The sequence below is a fragment of the Rhincodon typus genome, chromosome 14 (genome assembly GCF_021869965.1).
Source record: "Rhincodon typus isolate 14 chromosome 14, sRhiTyp1.1, whole genome shotgun sequence".
Taxonomy (NCBI): Eukaryota; Metazoa; Chordata; class Chondrichthyes; order Orectolobiformes; family Rhincodontidae; genus Rhincodon; species Rhincodon typus.
In genome coordinates, this window is record NC_063345.1 from 44459104 (window position 1) to 44482216 (window position 23113).

The window sequence follows — 23113 nt, forward strand, 5'->3', positions numbered from 1 at the left end:
ATCTTCACCACTTCCTCTGGCAGCTCATTCCATACACACACCACCCTTTCCGTGGAAAAGTTGCCCCTTAGGTCCCTTTTATATCTTTACCTTCTCACTTTAAACTATGCCCTCTAGGTTTGGTGCCTACCCTGAGGAAAAAGACCTTGGCTTTTCACCCTATCCATGCCCCTCATGATTTTATAACCTTCTATGTAGTCACTCCTCAGCCTTCAATGCTCCAGGGAAAATAGCTCCAGCCTATTCAGTTCCTCCTATAGCTCAAACCCTCGAATGCTGGCAGCATCCTTGTAAATCCTTTCTGCATATTTCAAGTTTAACAACATCTTTCCTATAGCGGACAGACCAGAACAGAACACAGTATTCCAAAAGTGGCCTAACCAATATCCTGCAACATGATCTCCTAACTACTATACTCAATGCACTGACCAATAAAGGTAAACTTACTCAATGACTTCTTCACCACTCTGTCTACCTGTGACTCTGCCTTCAAGGAACAATGAACCTGAGCCCCAAGGTCTCTTTGTTTGGCAACATTCCCCAGGACCCTAAGTGTATAAGTGCTGCCATGATTTGCTTTGCTGAAATTCAACACTCAGAGTCAGGAAGCTCTACTCATATTGGGTGAGGGGCAGAACGTCTGTCAGCCCACGACCAGTCTTTCTGCCATGTGATGGCTGTTTCCCTCCTGGAATGAGAGAGGGGCAGGTATCATGGTAAATGAAAGTGGACAGCACAGCTGTTACTTTTGCTGCAAGTGGAGTGATAACCTGAGCAAGTGAATAGACAGTGCACACAGTATCCAGGATTAGTGGTGTCAGGGGTTGAGGTGGGAGATAGTGAGTGGAGAAAAATTGCAGGCAATAACAAGAGTGATAGACCATGTATCTTGATGGAAGGTGGACACAGTAGCAGAGATAGAATGAGTGTGGGGTATCAGACAGAAGAAGGTGGCACTTACACAGGCAGAGTGGAGAAGGTCATAGACCTTCTTCCTAAATTGCCAGACATTCATTCAGATGCCTGAGGCTGTTTTAACCTAATTGGCAATCTTGGACCAGGCTGGCATGGCCTGATGTTGTGACCTGTATTGTTGGACCTGAGGGAAGAGGAAGTCCCATCATCTCATCCAACAGCACCTTCAAAACCCTGCCTGCAATGTGGGGTCCCAATTTCCCCCTGTCTGATGTGCCTGGGACAAATGTCAGGAACCAGACATGGCAGCTTTGGACATTGCTAGTCTGGTTGCAAACCAGGGCTTTAAAAATAGTGTGGGCACAAGGGATGCTAGTCTTTTGGTGAATATTTGGCAAGTGGCGAGTTATTCTGAAAAATGCATGCTAAGATGGGAATAGAATCCTGAAGGACACCATGGCGCGAGGTAGGAAGATACAGCAAGACATCCTGCTGGGCCTCAAAGTGAGAAGCCCTTCAAAAACCTGCACTTAGTCAAACCTATCTGAGCTGACACATATTCCTTAGTTCTCCAATGCCTTTTTTCAAGAAGAATAACTCTGGGCAGAGTGCTGATGTTTTGCCAAACATATTTTCATGTGTTCAAGTCCCCTCTAAATAGCTTATAACTCTATTCCACTCTTAATAATCTCTCAAATCTTGAACATTTTACTCTTGACACAAGTAATTCTTGGATGCTGACTATGGCTGTGTCAATAATGCTGCTTAATGAACTACAGCTAATATACCCATCACCCCAGCAAGTGAAACCATGGTGACGGCTGCTACCATTTTGTGATCCAAAAATTTTAAGCTCCCGAGTGCAATGGTTATCTCATATATATACAACAATAATATTTATTATAATGCAGCATATAAAACAGAATATCAAAATATGATCAGAGATGGATTTAGCTTTATTTGATACTGCATTTTGTATTCCACTGCATTCTTGTTGACACGAAACTTGTAGAAAAAAAATAAAAATGTTGATAATGATATTAGACAGCTGTGTCATATCTCATTCATCAACGATACCTACAAAAAAAAGAAAGGTACAAAGTTAGTATGTGTGTTCTAGAGTCACGTTACAGAAACTCTGATGGTATAAAATGGCATGGTTGTACTGCTATCTACTACAATAGATAAAATAGTGCCAACAAATGTAGTATACCTGGTTTTCTCAACTATCTTTGATAAAGTGCCAATGAATCTTAATATGCAAGGTAAGTGTTTGTGGAATTTGGGTTGTATATTGTATATTAGTATGGATTGGTTAGAGATTTAATTGAAACTCGGCGAAAAGTAGGGATAAATGCACCATTTTCAAGCTAGTATGCTCTATGTATTGGAGTACAGTATCACTAAGATCTGTAGTCTGAAAGGTCACAATCACATTAAACATTCAGGCAACAAAATTATTTCACATGGGAATGGGTGACATAACAAACATCTCTCATTGCAATATCCATTGCTGCAAGTGAAAGGTGACTATGTAGTAATGAAGTGAGTGTGCTTTCTCCAAACTGCCAGGATAACTGGATCCAGGATTTTTAGTTTTAGCTTTCTGCAGTTACTGGGGTCTTAAAGCTGGATGTAGAAGCTTTTATTCCTCTCTCTGTCATAGCTAACAGCTAGGGTTCTTTTCCGGCTGATAGAATGTCATGTGAAACAATCTATTTTACTGAATTTTTCTTTGGCAAGGGTGTGTTTATAGGATATTACTATTTTGAAATAGTTAACTAGTAGTAGTCAATGTATATATATATAATTTTGCTAAGTATTTCAATAGAGTTATAGTGAAGTCAATTCTTTTCTTTTCTTTTTGTTTTGTCTCTATTTTAACTGTAGTGTAAAAATAAAGCGTGTTTTGCTTAAGGTCAAGTACTTTGATCAATTAAATTGCATCTAGAACACAACATCTTACACTTACCTTTAAAATAAGAAAAATATAGGATTAGACTATCATCTTAATATACTTTGAAGAGGTTTGGCCTCGATAAAATAATATGTTGCATCCTTGATCACCCTGGGTGTCGCTATGTGCCAGCCATATAAGGGGCAACTCAAGAAGCAAAGGAGAAGGAAAGCAGGATTGGTCTTGAACCTCTTTATTCTGGACAGGCTGTTGAAGACTGTCAACTCAGCAACCACTTCACATAGGAGAACTTCCTTTTATCATACTGGCCTACATTACCATGTAGTTTGATGTCCAATTCTTTGCCAAAGCCAGCAATGATAATCTTGTTATAACATATTTATCCAAAAACACATCCAGTTACCCATCTATAAATGAACTTTGTGCATTCCTTTAGTGATTATCGACTGACTGCATTCTCTGTTCTGCTGCTGTTTGCACAGTGGTACTTCTGGCACTTTCTTCTCCTGCACACTCTTCAAGAAAAACAAACTTTTACCTCACTGTTCTTACAAACTAATGCCCCACCTTCAACCTCCCATTCCCCTCAAGCACCTTTAAATATGTTTTTGCCTCCCAAATCCACTTACTTCTTTCCCAGAACTCCATATTCGAATTCCTCCCGTCAGGTTTCCCATTCTGCCAAAGTAATGAAATAGCTCTTATCAAAGTTGCAAATGGCATCTTACGTGACTGTGACAAAGGTAAACTTCTCCTCCTTGAATGGTCTACAGACCTTGACTCAGTTGATCTTCATCCAACATCTCATCACAGAAAACCAGACAGGGATTGCACTCATTTGATTCTATTTTTATGTATCTAATCTTGGCAGAATAACACTTTCAATGGCTCCGCCTCCTGCTCCCACACCATTACACTTGGTTGTCCCTAAGGATCTATCTTTGGTCTTTTCCTATTATTCAGTTACATGGTCACCAGCATCATCAAAAGGCACAGTGTCACTTTTCACATGTATACTGAAGACACCCCATGTGGTACCTCACCACCACCTCACTGAACCCCTCCATTGCTACTAAATTATCAGACTGCTTCTCTGAAATCCAGCATCAAATAAGTTCAATTGCCTCCAATTTTATATTTGGAAGACTGAAGCCATGGTTATAATCAGCACTCTGAACTTAATTCCTAACTACCAATTCCATCCATCTCTCTGGCAACAGTGAGATTTCGCCAGTTTCTTCACAAACTTGTATTATATTTGATAATGAAATGAGCTTCCAACCTCATTTTGTGCCATCTCTGAGATGGCCTATTTCTTCCTCTGTCACTTCACACCCTCAACAGCTCATCAGGTGCTGAAACCCTCCTTCAAACCATCACTATCTTTTTGACTATACAACTCCAACACACTCCTGGTTGGACTCCCACATTTTAACTGCTATAAATTTGAGGTCATCCAAAATTCTGCTGACAACATTAATTGCTCCACTATCTGTAGTCGTACCTGTAGCTGCCGAGGCAACTGATCTAATGATTTCACATGTGACTCAATTTTAGACTTTATTCCATAATGTTGCTGTGAAGCACCTTGGAATTTTGTGAATGGTGCCATATAGATATCAGTTGTAATGAAAGGCCACTGACTTACACTAGGGAGACTGCAGATGATCTTTGTAGTATCCCTTGCAGCAGCTTGACTTTGAGGGCCTGGCTTCAGACTGTGCCACCTTAGCAACGGTTGTCTGACTAAGAAGTTGGCTGACGGTTTTTGATAGTTCAGTTTCCAGTAAGCACAGACAAAGGACACCTAATATCTCAATGCTACAGTTGAAGCACAGAGGAAGGCCATGGAATCCATGTTGCGCATAGAACATAGAACATAGAACATTACAGCGCAGTACAAGCCCTTCGGCCCTCGATGTTGCGCCGACCTGTGAAACCGATCTGAAGCCCATCTAACCTAAACTATTCCATTATCATCCATATGTTTATCCAATGACCACTTAAATGCCCTTAAAGTTGGCGAGTCTACTACTTTTGCAGGCAGGGCATTCCACGCCCTTACTACTCTCTGAGTAAAGAACCTACCTCTGACATCTGTCCTATATCTATCACCCCTCAATTTAAAGCTATGTCCCCTCGTGCTAGCCATCACCATCTGAGGAAAAAGGCTCCCACTGTCCACCCTATCTAATCCTCTGATCATCTTGTATGTCTCTATTAAGTCACCTCTTAACCTTCTTCTCTCTAACGAAAACAGCCTCAAGTCCCTCAGCCTTTCCTCGTAAGACCTTCCCTCCATACCAGGCAACATCCTGGTAAATCTCCTCTGCACCATTTCCAACGCTTCCACATCCTTCCTATAATGCAGTGACCAGAACTGTACGCAATACTCCAAGTGCGGCCGCACCAGAGTTTTGTACAGCTGCAACATGACTTCATGGCTCCGAAGCTCAATCCCTCTACCAATAAAACCTAACACACCGTACGCCTTCTTAACAACCCTATCAACCTGGGTGGCAACTTTCAGTGATCTATGCACATGGACACTGAGATCTCTCTGTTCATCCACACTACCAAGAATCTTACCATTAGCCCAGTACTCTGTATTCCTGTTACTCCTTCCAAAGTGAATCACCTCACACTTTTCTGCATTAAACTCCATTTGCCACCTCTCAGCCCAGCTCTGCAGCTTATCTATGTCCCTCTGTAACCTGCAACATCCTTCTGCACTATCCACAACTCCACTGACTTTGGTGTCATCCGCAAATTTACTAACCCATCCTTCTACGCCCTCATCCAGGTCATTTATAAAAATGACAAACAACAGTGGCCCCAAAACAGATCCTTGAGGTACCTCAGTAGTAACTGAACTCCAGGATGAACATTTCCCATCAACCACCACCCTCTGTCTTCTTACAGCTAGCCAATTTCTGATCCAAACCGCCAAATCACCCTCAATCCCATGCCTCCGTATTTTCTGCAATAGCCTACCATGGGGAACCTTATCAAACGCTTTACTGAAATCCATATACACCACATCAACCGCTTTACCCTCATCCACCTGTTTGGTCACCTTCTCAAAGAACTCAATAAGGTTTGTGAGGCACGACCTACCCTTCACAAAACCGTGTTGACTATCCCTAATCAAATTATTCCTTTCTAGATAATTACAAATCCTATCTCTTATAATCCTTTCCAATACTTTACCCACAACCGAAGTAAGGCTCACTGGTCTATAATTACCAGGGTTGTCTCTACTCCCCTTCTTGAACATAGGGACAACACCTGCTAGTCTCCAGTCTTCTGGCACTATTCCTGTAGACAATGATGACATAAAGATCAAAGCCAAAGGCTCTGCAATTTCCTCTCTAGCTTCCCAGAGAATCCTAGGATAAATCCCATCCAGCCCAGGAGACTTATCTATTTTCATACCTTCCAGAATTGCTAACACCTCCTCCCTATGAACCTCAATCCCATCTAGTCTAATAGCCTGTATCTCAGTATTCTCCTCGACAACATTGTCTTTTTCCTGTGTGAATACTGACGAAAAATATGCATTTAGCGCCTCTCCTATCTCTTCAGACTCCACGCACAACTTCCCACTACTGTCCTTGACTGGCCCTAATCTTACTCAGTCATTCTTTTATTCCTGACATACCTATAGAAAGCTTTAGGGTTTTCCTTGATCCTACCTGCTAAAGACTTCTCATGTCCCCTCCTGGCTCTTCTTAGCTCTCTCTTTAGGTCCTTCCTGGCTAACTTGTAAGTCTCAAGCGCCCCAACTGAGCCTTCACGCCTCATCTCTACATAAGCCTCCTTCTTCCTCTTGACAAGAGATTCAACTTCTTTAGTAAACCACGGTTCCCTCGCTCGACCACTTCCTCCCTGTCTGACAGGTACATACTTCTCAAGGACACGCAGTAGCTGTTCCTTGAACAAGCTCCACATTTCAATTGTGCCCAGCCCCTGCAGTTTCCTTCTCCATCCTATGCATCCTAAATCTTGCCTAATCGCCTCATAATTGCCTTTCCCCCAGCTGTAACTCTTGCCCTGCGGTATATACCTATCCCTTTCCATCGCTAAAGTAAACGTAACTGAATTGTGGTCACTATCACCAAAGTGCTCACCTACCTCCAAATCTAACACCTGGCCTGGTTCAAGACAAGCTTGATGCCATACAAGTTCAGACTGCTCCCATGTTGGTTTTGGATCTCATTATTGCATTCTTGTAGCAATCCAGCAATCTGATCTCCAACAGATTACTAGAATTAGTGAGAGTCTACCATTCACTGCAACACTGACATTGTATAGCATGAAGCTGCTCTCTTTACTTAGCATGAAAGCATTCGTGCTTCCAGCATTGCCTTTGCTATTGCCTCCCAGTCAGCCACCAAGCTTGCAGTCACACTGCAGCTTTTGTTTTCCTCTCTTCTGTTATGCATCAGAATGCCTGCAATAGACTGAGAAGAATGTAATTGATTCTATTGTGATTGGATTCTGTGCTTGACATGTACAAATATCTGGAAATATATGGACGCATTGAGAGTAAATTTCAGGCTTGCATAATTGTAAGGTGGGTAAGGGTAAAGCGTAGTATTGAATGTGAGCCTGAGTTCTGACTTTTAGGGGCTACTAAAGGGCGAGATATAGGATTGCAGTGCATTGAGCAACCTGAGATCCTGGTGATGCGGTGCATATTAAATGCTCTTTGATGATGCTTTCTCTGACCGTAACTACCTCAATGAGGTCTTTGAACTTCTGTCAGCATTACTGTCAATTTCTCAGAAAAAACCTCTGTATTGTCTTTGCATGCCCTTGAGGGGATTCTTAGATGGCCTCCAGTTGAGTGTGGAAACTTGGTGTCTCTCCTCCTATATATCTAGATGACTAAGGCCTCCATTGCCATGTCTATGATTCTGGAAAGCCTCTTTTTGTCATGCTGCTGCATCTTCTTCACTGATTGCAGCGTAGAACTCAGAAGCAGGTTCTTATCAGTTAAGGCTTTAAAATGTACTGTCTGCATTTAAGAACTGGAGGCTATCTGGATGATGTGTTAGCCTGTATACTATTAGGTTCCTTGTTGAGCATTTAGCAGGCCCCCCCAAATCAATCATGTGAGGTTCCATGCTATAATTATTTTATGTAGACTCTTCTTTCATAATATTATGAACTGAGAAATCATTGAACCTGTCAGTGGAAAATAACTTTGTGCTGTCACTGAAGTAAGGATTATATTCAAGTTGATCCTTTACAAAACCAACCATAAAATTAATGGTTTTGATTATCTAACCAAGGCATGATGAACTACTGTGTTCTGAACATGTAGGCAGCAACACTGGATAGCCTCTGAAAATGAATGCAGAAATTGCAATATAACATCCTATCCTATACCTATTCAAAGTAATACAGGCAGCATGCAAACTTCATACCACCTGATGATTATAATGGTAGCAAACAACCCAGCAATTGGCCAATAAATGGTCACTTTAGGGCCTCTTCACTCCAGTGCTAGTATTTTAGCAGAGGCAAATAGTGCCCACATTTTGTAACATGTTGTGAATGAGGAGGTCAGGGGTGAGTGAGTGACCCTTCTGTTTGGTTACCCTATGCCCAAGAAAGGCATCCTCCCTGCCCCAACTTTTAATCATGATTATGCTCCTTGTCCAGGCTACTAATCGCAGCCCCCATATCCCCCTCCCCCCATCTTGCTGGGGTCTGCCTTACTAGCCCTGGCAAAGCCACCCCAACTTACCTAAGCGTCTGGCATGCTCTATGGCTCCTCAAGGGGATACTGCTGTAGTCCCAGCAGTAACCACCATTCCTGGTTGCACTGCTGGTCGGATTGGTGGCTGCAAGCACCAGATTGACCAGAAGATCTGTGAGATGGAGCATCTTCCAAATGAGGGATGAAACATAACTTCACATGGTTAACAATATGCACCTGTTCAATCTGGTTATGGCTTTCCGCAGAGACAAGTTCAATCTGACTTTTCGACTGGGATGTGCTGTCCACCTCCTGCGTGAAAATATCCCATTTAAGACTAAAAATTTCTACACTTCTAGCTACATTACAGGAGTGGACTAAAAGCAGCACGCAGAGCACTTTCAGACCATGCAAAAATACTTCATTTGACAGCATGTTCAAAATTAGGATTAATAAGTGTATATTTGTACATGAACATGAATAACATAAGCCCCAGATTTTCCTTGTATCTCAATCATGTTATAATAGTCACAGTGACCCTATGCAAAGTGTATACTGAAAGCAATTCATTTCAAGAGGCTACTTGCATAAAAGATAAAATCATGTAAATTGCTTAGGAATATAAACAAACTGAAATGACCGGCTTCAGTTCTATATGACACCATAGGAATCATTTTAGAGTATTAGGTTTGTATGCTGCAGACAGCAGTTATTTTATACATGTCACCTTTGAGGAAGTTTGTCTGTTTCTCTAGCTATTGCTTTGATTGACGCTGAGTTCTCCGTCTCTCTAGTTCAAGCACAGTCTGCAAGACATTATAACAGTTAGTAATAACGACAAATGTATTTCCACATAGACAACTTAATACAGCAGTACAGACATCCTTTAATAGAATGAGGAATCTTTTCTACCATTCGTTTCTAAGTCGGTACGTTAGCATCAAATGGGAACAAGCATGCACCAGCTTTTTTAAGCCATCCACTAAATCATACTAAACTGCCTTGAAGCTTCCATACATAATGGTTTCACTTCTATACCATGATCAGAATTTTTTTGGCACAGCAGGACCTCAGACATCAGCCCCAAAGCCAGGATCATGCCGCATTGGCCACTTTTGGAAGCTCTGAGCCATAATATCTATCACCATTCAGCGATAATTAGTTGCCATCAAGGCTTCCATCCCGACCCCAGCAATTAGCAGGTTAACACTTGGAAGACTGACAGCTGAGGGGTCTCAGTAGCACGACTGAGGACACAGTGGTGTGACTGCATGTGAAATAGAGCATGTCATGGGGCAGGCTGCTGGCAAATGCAGTCAGTGGAATGTGAGGTTGCAGGGAGAAGCCAGGCTTTAGTGACAGCAGATTGGGGTAAGACAGCGGTGGCCACTGCCACCTATTAGCCCCTTTAATGGTGACAGTAGGAAGCCCTTTATTGGTAACTAGGCAGAAGGGTGATCATTTTCCAGCACTGGTAAAATGCCACGGCAGCAAGAATTCAACATTTATTCCACCTTCTGTCTTCATGAATTATTTTACGGCACCTCCTCACTCTCTCCACATCTCTCAGAAGACTGATAAAAATCTAACCCCTCACATCAGATTACCAATATTATTTCTCCTGTTTTGTTTTTAGGGATTTAGTTTTTACTTTTCAGCTGGACACATTCATTTATTAGATGGCCTTTGTGAGAGTTAAAAAGCGACATTTTTAGCAGCTATTTGAATTTAAAAAGGTTCCCTAGACATGGAGATTGTGTTTATGAATTCCTGGCACGACACTGAAGGGTGCATACAACAGATTCTCTTCATGATCAGAAAGATCAACTGTTACATATAATCCTGTGGTTATTAAATGGACACAATACCGTAGTTCTTTTGCTACTAGATTAGTAAAGAGACGACTGAGGCTAATAATTCAGACCTGGAAATAGGAACATAGGTATATAGGAGCAGGAGTAAGCCATACAGACCCTCAAGCCTGCCTTGCCATTCTATATCATGGCTGATCATTAACGTCAACATCATCCACATATCTCTCAATGTAATCAAAAACTAAAAATCTAACAATCTCTGTCTTGAACTCGTTTAATGTCAGAGCTTCTACAGCCTTCTGGGGTACAGAATACCAACAATTTAACACCCTCGAAAAAAAGGAATATCCTCATCACTGTCATAAATATCTTGCTGTTTATTCTGAGCTGTGACCCCTCATTCCAGACCTCACAGCCAAGCGAAACGTCCTTTCTTCATCGAAACTGGCTGTCCCTTTAAGTATTTTGTAAGTTTTTATGACATTGCTTCTCATGCTTCTAAACTCCGGAGAATGCAGGCCAGTCTCCTCTATCTCTCATTATAGGACAGTCCCACCATTTAGGAATCTATCCAGGAAATTGAAGAATTAGTAGCATTTTGAAAGCTGAACACTAATGCACGAAACAAAGGACTGTGGATGATTGAAATCAGAAAGAAATACAGAAATTGCTGGGAAAACTCAGCAGGTCTGGTAATGTCTGTGGAAAGAAAGCAGAGTTCACGTTTTGGGTCGAGTGACCCTTCTAATGGGAGGGTTCGATGTGGGTGAGGGAGGGGTTGGGGGAGGGTAGAGGAGTAAGTGATTGGTGGAGAAGGAGCCAAGAGAAATAGAGAACAACTGTTGGACAGACAGAGGAATGGGTAAAGGTCAGCCAGGGAGAATGAATAGCTGCTAAAGGGGACCATTAATAGCTGACAATGGATTGGTGTTGGTAGCAGCCCATGTGATAATCAGGCCTGCTGTGTGGGGTTTGGGGTAAGGACATGGGAGAAGATGCTACGACCTTAAAATTATTATATTAAGTCCAGAAGGCTGCAGGGCTCCCAAGCAGAAAATGAGATGCTCTTCTTTCAGCTTGCGCTGAACTTCACTGGAGCACTGCAGCAAGCATGAGACAGAGATGTTGGTCAGTGGTAAGTTGAAGTGGCAGGCAACTGGAAGCTCAGGGTCATTTTTGCAGACAGAACGGTGTTCTGCAAAGAGGTGGTCCAGTCTACATTTCATCTTCCTAATTTAAAGAAGACCACATTGTGAGCAATGAATACAGGAGAGTACCTTGAGTGAAGTGCAGGTAAATCATGGGTTCACCTGTAGGGTGTATCTGGGGCCTTGGATGGTGATGGGGGAAGAAGTAAATGGCTAGATGTGACAGCATCTGTGATTGCATGGGGCTGTGGGAAGGTGGTAGGAGTGGAGGAGGAGTGGACCAAATGTCCTGGAGGGAATGTTCCTGCAGAAGGCTGACAAGGGAGGGGAATATGTGTCTGGTGTTAGCATCTCACTGGAGGTGGTGGAAATAGCAGCTAATGATCCTCTGAATGTGGATTCTGGCGGGATGGTAGGTGATTCGAGGAGCACTCTTTCACTGTTGTGGGAAGGGAAGAGAGGGGGTGGGGGAAGAACTGAGATGGGTCAGACACAGCTAAGGGCCCTGCCAATCATGATGGTGGGAATCCTTGGTTGGGAAAGAATGTGGACACTTTGGACGCCTCCTTGTCGAAGTTGGCATCATCAGAATCAATGTGACAGAAATGGAAGAACTAGGAGAGTGGAATAGAGTCCTTAAAGGAAGTAGTGTTTGAGAATGTATAGTCAAGGTAACTGTGGGAGACAGTGGGTTTGTAATGGATATTGGTGGCCAGCCTATCTCCAGAAATGGAAACAGAGAAATTGAGGAAGGGGAGGGATGAGTCAGAGATGGACCAAGTGAAGGTGAGAGCAGGGTGGATATTGGAAGCAAAATTGATCAATTTTTCCAATGCCGGATGAGAGAAGGAATCAGCACTGATGATGTAATCGATGTACAGGAAAAAGAGTTATGGGGAGGGACCCGAGTAAGATTGAAAGAAGGAATGTACCATGTACCCCCACAAAGAGACAGGCATAACTGTGACCCATGTGGGTACTCATGGCCACACCTTCAACTGAAGAATGTGAAAGAAGTTGAAGGAGAAGTTGTTCAAAGTGAGGATGCGCTCGGCCAGGTGGAGGAGGGTGGTCGTGGATGGGGACAGTTCAGGCCTTTTTTCCAGAAAGAGGCAGAGAGCCCTGAGACTATCCTGATGGGGGATGGACATGTAAAACTTTTGCACATTCATGGTAAAGAGGAGGAACCTGGAGCCTGCGAACTGGAAATTCTGAGACTGACATAAAGTGTTAGATGAATCTCTTTCTGCCCAAAACAGTGATAAGGTCTCCCGGTCCTCACTTACCTCCCCAACAGCAGCCACATACAAAGGATCACTAGCTGCCATTTCATTTACCTCCAGTGGGATTCCACTCTCCTCTTGTTCTTTGACAGCATTCCAGAGGGACCATTCCCTCTAGACTGCCTTAGTCCACTCTTCCTCCATTCCCCACATCCTCATGGTACCTTCCTTTGCAATCGCAGAAGGTGTAACACCTGTCTGTTTACTTCCTCCCTCCTCGTTATATAAGGCCCCAGACATGACTTCTAGGTCAAGCATCAATTTACCTGCACTTCACTACTATATTATACTAGGAGGTAGGCGATGGCCTAGTGGTATTATCGCTCGACTATTAATCCAGAAACCCAGCTGATATTCTGGGGACCTGGGATCGAGTCGCACCATGGAAGATGGTGGAATTTGAATTCAATAATCAGGGGAAAAAAAAAAGTCTGGAATTAAGAATCTACTGATCACCATGAAATCATTGCCTATTGTCAGAAAAACCCATGTGGTTAATTAATGCCCTTCAGGGGAAGAAATCTGCCACCCCTCACCTGGTCTGGCCTACATGTGACTCCAGACCCACAGCAATGCGGTTGACTCTCAATCGCCCTCTGAAACGGCCTAGCAAGCCACTCAGTTGTACAAAGCCTCAAAGAAATGAAACTGGACGAATCACCTGGGATTGACATAGGCACTGGAAAAGACAACGGCAGAAACAGCCCTGTCGACCTGCAAAGTTCTGCTCACTAATATTTGGGGGTTAGTGCCAAAATTGGGAGAGCTGTCTCACAGACTAGTTAAGCAACAGCCTGACATAGTCATACTCACAGAATCATATTTTACAAACACTGTCCCAGACACCACCATCACCATCCCTGGTTATGTCCTGTCCCACCGGCAGGACAGACCCAGCAGAGGGGGCGGCACAGTTGTAGACAGACGGTGTTGCTCTAGGAGTCCTCAACATGGGGTCCGGACCCCATGAAGTCTCATGGCTTCGGTTTAAACATGGGCAAGGAAACCTCCTGCTGATTACCACATACCGTCCTCCCTCAGCTGAGTACTCTGTGTTGAACAACACTGGGAGGAAGCACCGAGGTGGGCAAGAGCACAAAATGTATTCTGGGTAGGGGATTTGAATGTCCACCACCAAGAGTGGCTCAGCAGCAGTACTACTGATTGAGCTGGTCAGGTCCTAAAGGACATAGCTTCTAGACTGGGTCTGCGGCAGGTGGTTAGGGAACCAACAAGAGGGAAAAACATACTTGACCTCATCTTTACTAATCTGCCAGTTGCAATTGCATCTCTCCATGACAGTATCGGTAAGAGTGACCACCGCACAGTCTTTGTGGAGACGAAGTCCCACCTTCACATTGAGAATAACTTCCATCGTGTTGCGTGGCATTATCACCATGCTAAATGGGACAGACGTTGCACAGATCTAGCAACTCAAGATTGGGCAACCCTGAGGCACTGTGGGCCATCAACAGAAGCAGAATTGTACTCCAGCACAATCATGGCCTGGTATAGCCCCCATTCAACCATTACCATCAAGCCAGGGGATCAACCCTGGTTCAATAGAGAGTGCAGGAGAGCATGCCAGGAGCAGCATCAGGCATACCTGAAGATGAGGTATCAACCTGGTGAAGCCACCAAACATGACTACTTGCATGCCAAACAGCGAAATCAGCAAGTGATAGACAGAGCTAAGCGATCCCACAACCAATGGATCAGATCTAAGCTCTGCAGTCCTGCCACATCCAGTCGTGACTGGTGTTGGACAATTAAACAACTCACTGGAGGAGGAAGCTCCACAAATATTCCCATCCTCAATGATGGAAGAGCCCAGCACATCAGTGCATAAGATAAGGCTGAAGCATTTGCAGCAATCTTCAGCCAGAAATGCCGAGTGGATGATCTATCTCAGCCTCCTCCAGTGGTCCCCAGCATGACAGATATCAGTCTTCAGCTAATTTGATTCACTCCACGTGATATCAAGAAATGGTTGGAGACACTGGATACTGCAAAGACTACGGGCCCTGACAACATTCCAGCAATAGTACTGAAGACTTGTGCTTCGGAACTTGCCACTCCCCTATCCAAGCTGTTCCAGTACAGTTACAACACTGGTATCTACCTGAGAATGTGGAAAATTGCCCAAGTATGAGCTGTACACAAAAAGCAGGACAAATCCAACCCGGCCAATTATTGCCCCATCAGCCAACTCTCGATCATCAATAAAATGATGGAAGGTGTCATCAACAGTGCTATCAAGCAGCACCTGCTCAGCAATAACCTGCTCAGTGATGCCCAGTCTGGGTTCCGCCAGGGCCACTCTGCTCCTGACCTCAATACAGCCTTGGTTCAAACATGAACAAAAGAGCTGAATTCCAGAGGTGAGGTGAGAGTGACACCCCTTGATATCAAGGCTGCATTCGACTGAGTGTGGTATCAAGGAGCCCTACCAAAACTGGAATCAATGGGTATTGGGGGCAAACTCTCCAATGGCTGGAGTCATATCTGACACATAGGAAGATGGTCGTGATTGTTGGAGGTCAATCATCTCAGCTCCAGGGCATCTCTGCAGGAGTTCCTCAGGGTGGTGTCCTAGGCCTACCTATCGTCAGCTGTTTCATCAATGACCTTCCCTCTATCATAAGGTCAGAAGTGGGGGTGTTCATCAATGATCGCACACGTTCAGCACCATTCGTGATTCCTCAGATATTGATGCAGTCCATGTTCAAATGCAACAAGATCAGGACAATATCTAGGCTTGTGCTGACAAGTGGCAAGTGACATTTGCGCACGCAAGTGACATTTGCGCACACAAATGCCAGGGTATGACCATCACCAATAAGAGACAATCTAACCACTGTTCCTTGACATTCAATGGTGTTACCATCACTGAATCCCCCACTATCAACATCCTGGGTGTTATCATTGACCAGAAACTCAACTGGACTCACCGCATTAAAACAGTGGCTACGACAGTAGGCCAGAAGCTCAGAATACTGCGGCGAGTAACTCATCTACTGACTCCCGAAAGCCTGTTCACCATTTACAAGGCACAAGCCAGGAATGTGATGGAATACTCCCCATTTGCCTGGATGAGTTCAGCCCCAAAAACACTCAAGAAGCTTGACACCATCCAGGACAAAGCAGCCCACTTGATTGGCACTACATCCACAAACATCCACTCCCTCCACCACCGACTCTCAGTAGCAGCAGATGTACTATCTACAAGATGCACTGCAGAAATTCACCAAAGATCCTCAGACAGCATCTTCCAAACCCACAACCACTTCCATCTAGAAGGACAAGGGCAGCAGATATATGGGGACACCACCACCTCCAAGTTCCCCTCCAAGTCACTCACCATCCTGACTTGGAAATGTATCTCTGTTCTTTCACTGTCGCTGGGTCAAAATCCTGGAACTCCCTCCCTAATATAATTCTGGGTCAACCTACAAAAGGAGTACTCCAGTGGTTCAAGAAGGCAGCTCTTACCAACTTCTCAAGGGTAGCTAGGGATGGGCAAGAAATGCTGGCCAGCCAGTGACGCCCACATCACACAAAATGAATAGAGAAAAAAAAAATTGCTGCTCGCAATGTGGTCTCCTCTACATTAGGATGACAAAACGCAGACTGGGCAACCTCTTTGCAGAACACCTATGTTCTGTCTGTGAACACGATTCTGAGCTTCCAGTTGCCATGTTTCCAGGCCAACATCTCTATCTTGGGCTTGCTGAAGTGCTCCAGTGAAGCTCAGTGCAGCACCCCACTGCCACAAACCCATCTTCACCATATATACAACCTTTCTCCAGCTGAAATCAGTTCTGAGAAGGCTCATTGGACCTGACATTAACTTTGTTTTCTCCACAGATGCTCCACAGGCGTGTTGAGTTTTTCCAGCAATTTCTGTTTTAGTCACCAATCGACCCACTATTTCTGTTGTCATCTTTTTTGACAGCCTAGAGTGAAGATCAGTGGGTCCCAAGTAGCTGTTAACTACCTGCTTCATTAATTTTACCAATTCTACCTTTTTCACTAATATCAATTTCTTTCAATTCTGCATGCTCTCTGGTTCCTTAGATCTTAATTATTTCAGGAAGACTTTTTGTATCTTCCACCATGAAGACAGTTAGAAAGTATTAATTTAGTTCCTCTGCTATTTCACAACTTCCTCTTGTGCATTCTCCTATCTCTGCCTGAAATGGACTCATATTTGTCTGTGCCACTCTTTCCCTCTTAACATTCCTGGAGAAGCTTTTGTAGTCCACTTTTATATTTCTTGCTATTTTACATATATATCCTATTCTCTCTTTCTTTTCTAATTTCTTAGTCCTCTTTTGCTTAATTTGAATATCATCCAATCCCCTGACTCACATCACTTTATATGCCTCCTCCTTTGATACAATGTAACTTTATCTTCCCTTGTTAACCGTGGCTGTCTTGTTTTTCCATTTCTACTTTAAAGAAATTTATGTGTTTGGAAAGTCAAGCATTAATTCTTCAAACATTAAAACCTAGACAGTTGATAGGTAATGCCTCATGTATTTTTCCAATCCATCACAGTCAACCCCTCTTTGTTTTAATTTAAAAGTTAATATTGGTTAAGTGACCAAGCAGCTTCCTGGTTGTAGTAAATAGCCAACTATTGCTCTGTATGGAAGAAATCTTGCCATCCTTATCCAGTATGGCTTAATCATGATTCTTGTTGCAAGGCAGCAAACTTGACTCAACAGCACATTGAAGTGATCTAAAAAGCCATGTAAAGCATTTCCCTTTAATTCCAACCAATTCTGATGGAGTTCCTGATGCCAAGAGTCGCTTATGACCATATGATGAGAGGCACAGTTGTATAAAGGAGTACGCAAGAAATGCTATGATGTAATCGAAACTCCAGTTTATTGTTTTTTGATACCACTAGGGACAATTTGCTCGGTGTCATATTGCTGAATTAATTTAAGTTTAGACTTAATACAGTCATAATTCTAATAAGAGGGTATTGCCAAGGGGAAAATCTGGAATCTGTTGTCATTATATGGGGAAACAACTCTGAATTTCTCAGAATAAGCAATATATTAAGTGAAAGTGAAGGAAGGACTTGTGGCTCAGTGCATAGTGTGCCTGCTTCTGAGCAGGAAGATGTGGCTTTGAGTTCCACTTTGGACTTGATGGCCATAGAAGATGTGCTTGTATTGTGATCATTCTATCATTCTGTAAATCCTTCCAATGTGCCCATGGCAGGCAATGAGGGTCAGAGTATCTCATCAGCCATTCTTGACATGGAGTGGCACTCCTCTGGTAACAGACTAGTGACAGTCCAGTAAAAGCTATCTTTGGAAATGGACATTTTTGTTTGTCTCATACATGACTAGACATGGGAAATCTTCTAAGTCCAAATAGGTGAAAGAGGAAAGTGATGTTGAATTTCTTCTTGGGACTAAGTCATCCAAACATTTCAATAACCCTCAAAGAATGTTGTGAATATTTCTTTATGTGTAAGGGTGAACAAAGCAGAAGGAATGAACTAAATTTTGCTTCTGTTTACATTTACTTCAGATATAGAGGCCTTAAATCCATGGAAGTCTGGGCAAGATGTGAAGTTATCGCTTGCTCAAGAGTGTGATATTCAGTGGTTACCAGCCGATGGGAAGCCACAGCTTGCTGGAGCATAAATGGGTCCAAGTTCTAACTTTATGACCAATTGCCTAAGGGAAAACATCATTTAAATTTCAAACTGTGCCAATAGGAAATACCTTGTAAAACATACTTACACCATCACCTGAACTTAAATTTGGCCTGAATATTTTGCTTTTAATAATACATGTCATAGATTCCTCTAGCATAATGAATAAAACTTAATGTTGCTACATACCATGTCAGTAAGCCCTAGAGAAGACAATAATGCTGTAGAGTCAAAGTGTACATGACAGAATTCTTTTGGCCATAACTTCTTTCCCTGTGGTGGATGTGAATTGTGACCTTCTGAAGATCTTCCTTGACTATTTCCTGCTGCATGAAAATTAACATTGGTTGGATCTTCACGCAGGAAATCCTTGATATGTTGTATTGTCAGTTCATTTGTAGATTCCCACTGTCCTCTCTGGTGTAGAAGTTCTATGAAAGCCTCAAAACTTTGTTTTTTCTCATATTGTGCATTATTGTAACGCAGTTTCTCAACTGATAAGTCATTAGCTGTTTTATCTGCTATGCTGTCTCTTTTTTTCAGTGATGAGGGCTGAAAATTATCCCCTGCAAAACCATTTCTAACATTGTTGGTGCTCACGGAAATCAGAGGTTCTTCTTCATTTCCTATATCAAAGAGACCAACATCTTCATGTATTATTTCCTCGTCTTGGTTAACATTTTCTACCGCGTCTGATTCCTCATCTTCGTCTTCATCGTCATCCTCATCAGCACGTTCTCGATCTGCTGGCACATCATGGGCTACCAGACGTATAATTAATTCCCTTTTATCATTCACATCTTTCAAAAGTTCTACTTTTGAAATTTCAGGGTTGAACAAATTTGTGAAGGAGTTTCTAGCAAGGACCTGTTATACACAAAATATGCATGAGATTTTAGTATATACAGCAATACTGAAACAGTGCACTAGTTTCTTACATTGTGCACCAAATGAAAGAATACAATTATAGGTTGTTTACATATACAGAAGTCCATTTTGCCTTTTGTAACCATGTTGTCCATGTGTGAGATGAGGAGCTAGTCCCACACACCAGTCCTTTATCTGTACCTCTATAATTTATATCTGAGACAGCAAGAACTGAAGATGCTGGAGTCAGAGTCAATACAGTGTGGAGCTTGAGGAACACAGCAGGTCAGGCAGCATGAGAGGAGTAGGAAAGTCAATGCTTTGGACCCTTCATCATCGTTATGATGGGTCCCAACCTGAAACATCGATTCTCCTGCTCCTCTGATAATTTACGTCTGTTCAGTTAACTATCCAAATCCTTCCTGAAAGTCAGGATTTAGTCTTGATTATATTCTTAGGCAGTGCGTTTCAATTCCTAACTACTCACTGCTTAAGAAAAAGGCTTTACTTATGTTGGTTCTTTCACCATTCATGACCTTACAGTGTGCTCTTGTTCTTGATACTTCTACCAATGGGAATAGTTTACCTCTAATAACCCTGAGTAGAACCTCCTTGATTTTGAACACCCTATCAAAATTCTTCTCAAACTTCTCTCTTTTAAAAGAACACTCCAGCTCTTCCAATCTTTTCATTAAGTGATGTCTTTGGAATTATTCTTTTAGTCTTTTCTGCAGTCCTTCTAAAACCTTCTTATCCTTCCTGAAGTGTGGTGTCTGGAATTGTACTTAATCATTAGCAGCAATTGGAACCAGAGGAGGGCTGATGGGGGTGAGGATGAGGTGGACAAGGCCAGGATTGGGGAATCAGTGACAGTGGTAAGATCTTGGTAGGGCATTGGGTGGAAAGGCGAAGCTACAAAGACCACAGTAAGGGGCCTATCCTCTGCCCACCCACCCCAACAAAGCCCAGTTATCAGCCCAAACAATGAAATCTGCTGGGCTCAAACTTGGCATCAGCCTCTCCCCTACCGTAGGTAAAATCCCAGCAGTGGCTGGACAAGGCGTTTAAAGGCATACGTGCCTCACCACCACCCTGCACCAGGTAAAATTACAGTGGGAAAAGAGTGGTGGTGGAGGCGTACAGGCAGGCAAGCACAAGAAAGAATGTCCATGCTAAGTTTTAAACACTTCCCTGTCTGCTGGGTAAGACATTAAAATCCCAGCCAGCATCTTTATTTATAAAGCCCAGCATCCTGTATGCCCTTTCAGCCATTTTCATACTCCTGCTTGTCACCTTCAATATTTAGTGCATATATTCTCCCAAATTTATTGTTTGTGATTCCACCGCCCCCCCATTAGAACTTCGCCCTTTTATTTCATATTGATTATTATACTTTTGATCAAAACAAAATTATTCACTTGAAACTTTTCTACTTTAAATTTTGACATCAGTGAAAATTTATTGTATTTAAGAAAGGCCACTAATGTAGTAAAATATCTCAAAGCAATTTCATAAGTATTATCAGACAACAATCAGCATTAAATCAAAAAAAATTAGTAAGATTAACTAAAACCTTGACCCAACAAATCGGATTTAATTAGGTTCTTAAAGAATGTGACAGTCATCAGGAAAAAGTATTAAGGAGAGAATTCAAGAGCTCAGTACTTGGACAACTAATCATACCGCTATCAATGATGGTGTATAAGGCTCATTCTTCTATATTCCTACAGGTACAGTCCCAATCTACACAACTGCTCCTCATAAGACAGTTCCTCATACTTAATTCTATGCCTAGTGAACCTTCTCTGGACAGCCTCCAATGTCAGTATATCTTTTTCAAATCTGTGCATAGTATTACAGTTGGGGGTCTGACCAGTGTCTCGTATAGTTTTAGCAAAATCTCCCTGCTTTAACATTCCATTTCCTTTGAAAGAAAGGCCAATATTCCATTTGCATTTTTATGATTCATGGACGACAATCCCAAATCCCTCTGTTCCATAGCTTACTGCAATCTTTCTCCATTTAAATAATATTCATCTCCTCCGTTCTTTCTGCCAAAATGCATAACCTCACATTGCTATACATTTTATTCCATCTACCCAAGCTTTTGCTTACTCTGTTAATTTATCTATATCCCTCTGCATTCTCCTTGTGTCATCCTCACCACATGCCTTCCTGCCTATGTTTGTGTCATCTGCAAACATGGCTATAGTATGTTCACTTTCCCCATCTAAATTATTAATATATAGTAAACGATTGTGGGCCCAGCTCTGAACTCTGTGGCATACCACAAGTGCCACCCTGAAAATGCTCCCTTGATGACAACTTTGCCTTCTATTAGTTTGCTAATCCTGTATCCACGCTAATAAGTATTTCCAAATCATGGGCTCTTATCTTATTAAGTAGCCTCATGTGTGGTATCATGTCAAACCCCTTCTGGAAATCCAAATACTTCACATTTATTGAGACTGATGCTGTTTTTCCTTTATTTTCTTGATTTTGATTTGTGACTGCAAGCTGAAGTTGAGAATCAGACTTTTAAAACAAAAGCGAACAAACAGGATGATGTTTGCATATGTGAACTGGCCTGGAAAAATAATTGCAGCTTTATTATTATTCTATGAACACAGTAGATTTTCCAGCACCAAGACATGTTATATTCAGGGATTGACAGCTGGTTGGACGTTGCATTGGTCAATCAAGGGGAGGCCAACGCTGGCCAGCCAATCATGGAAAATGCTGAAAAATAAAGAGAAGCCAGAGACTGAATTAGATTTGACTGGGCAGTAGGGTGTATGCTTAGAAGCTGCTGGGCTGGAAAGCTGTGTTTGCGTTTCAGTTTCTCTGGTTTTATGTTCAGTTAAAGAATTGTTTAATGATCTAAGAAAAGATTCCCCATTATAAGAAATAAGTGAAAATTCCTCAAAACCTGTTGAACACTGTTGCATTGACCAGTGACTTTGGAATTCAGGCAAGCTACAATCCCATGTAATATAGTGTATTGTTCAACAATTCCATAACAACTTGGTATTCATTGTTGAAATGGTTATCAAACTGGCAAATTACAGCTCTTTTAATTTCTTTTCATTGATCCCTTAACTGTACCTGTCTGTCTATGTATGTGAATGAGTGGAGCCTATGATCAAAGTCGAATGGGTTTAAATCATAGACCTTAATTATATTACCTTGTTGTTTAGTTTTGCTTTCCTGAAGTGACAATATTAACAACATATTGTTAATTTTGTTCATGCTATAAACTTGGTGTCCAAAATCAGTTATTCATAAAGTGTGGTAAGGAACAATTAGACTATTTTGAAGGTTATTGAATACTTTAATTCAGTGTTAACAAGTCTGATTTAGTATCCCTGTGCTTTATCGCATCCGGTGATGCCCCTTTAACTATCCTGCTTGTTACCTCCTCAGAATTCAAGTCAATTTGTCAGATATGAAGACATGCTAACTCTGATTGATCATATGATATATTTTTAAATGCTCTGAAATGACATCCTTTATAATAGTCCAACATTTTCTGAATAACAGACATTAAGCTAACTGGCTAGTTACGTGTTTTTGTTTCTTTCCCTTATTAAATAAAGATGTTACATTGGCAGTTTTTCAGTTCTCCGGGCCTTTTCAAAATGTGGAAGATTATTACCAGTGTATCCACTATTTCTGTAGCTACTTCCTTTAAAATCCTGGGATGCATCTCATCAGGTCCAGGAGACTTATCAGTCTTTAGCCCCATTAGTTTTCCAAGCATTTTTTCTATCGATAGTTATTGCAT

At 42.2% G+C, this 23113-nt stretch overlaps 1 protein-coding gene across 1 annotated transcript in view; it reads right to left on the reverse strand.

Annotated features, from left to right (window-relative positions):
- Nucleotides 1-1885: 1885 nt before the first annotated feature.
- LOC125484903 overlaps nucleotides 1886-23113 on the reverse strand; it is a 32381-nt gene continuing 11153 nt past the window's right edge. Inside the window, exons 2-4 of the mRNA XM_048605495.1 lie at nucleotides 18652-19329; nucleotides 9268-9346; nucleotides 1886-1992 (exon numbers count right to left, since the gene is read on the reverse strand). Coding sequence (XP_048461452.1) covers nucleotides 9296-9346; nucleotides 18652-19329 — 729 coding nt within the window. The 3' untranslated portion in view covers nucleotides 1886-1992; nucleotides 9268-9295. The remainder of the gene's footprint in view (nucleotides 1993-9267; nucleotides 9347-18651; nucleotides 19330-23113) is intronic.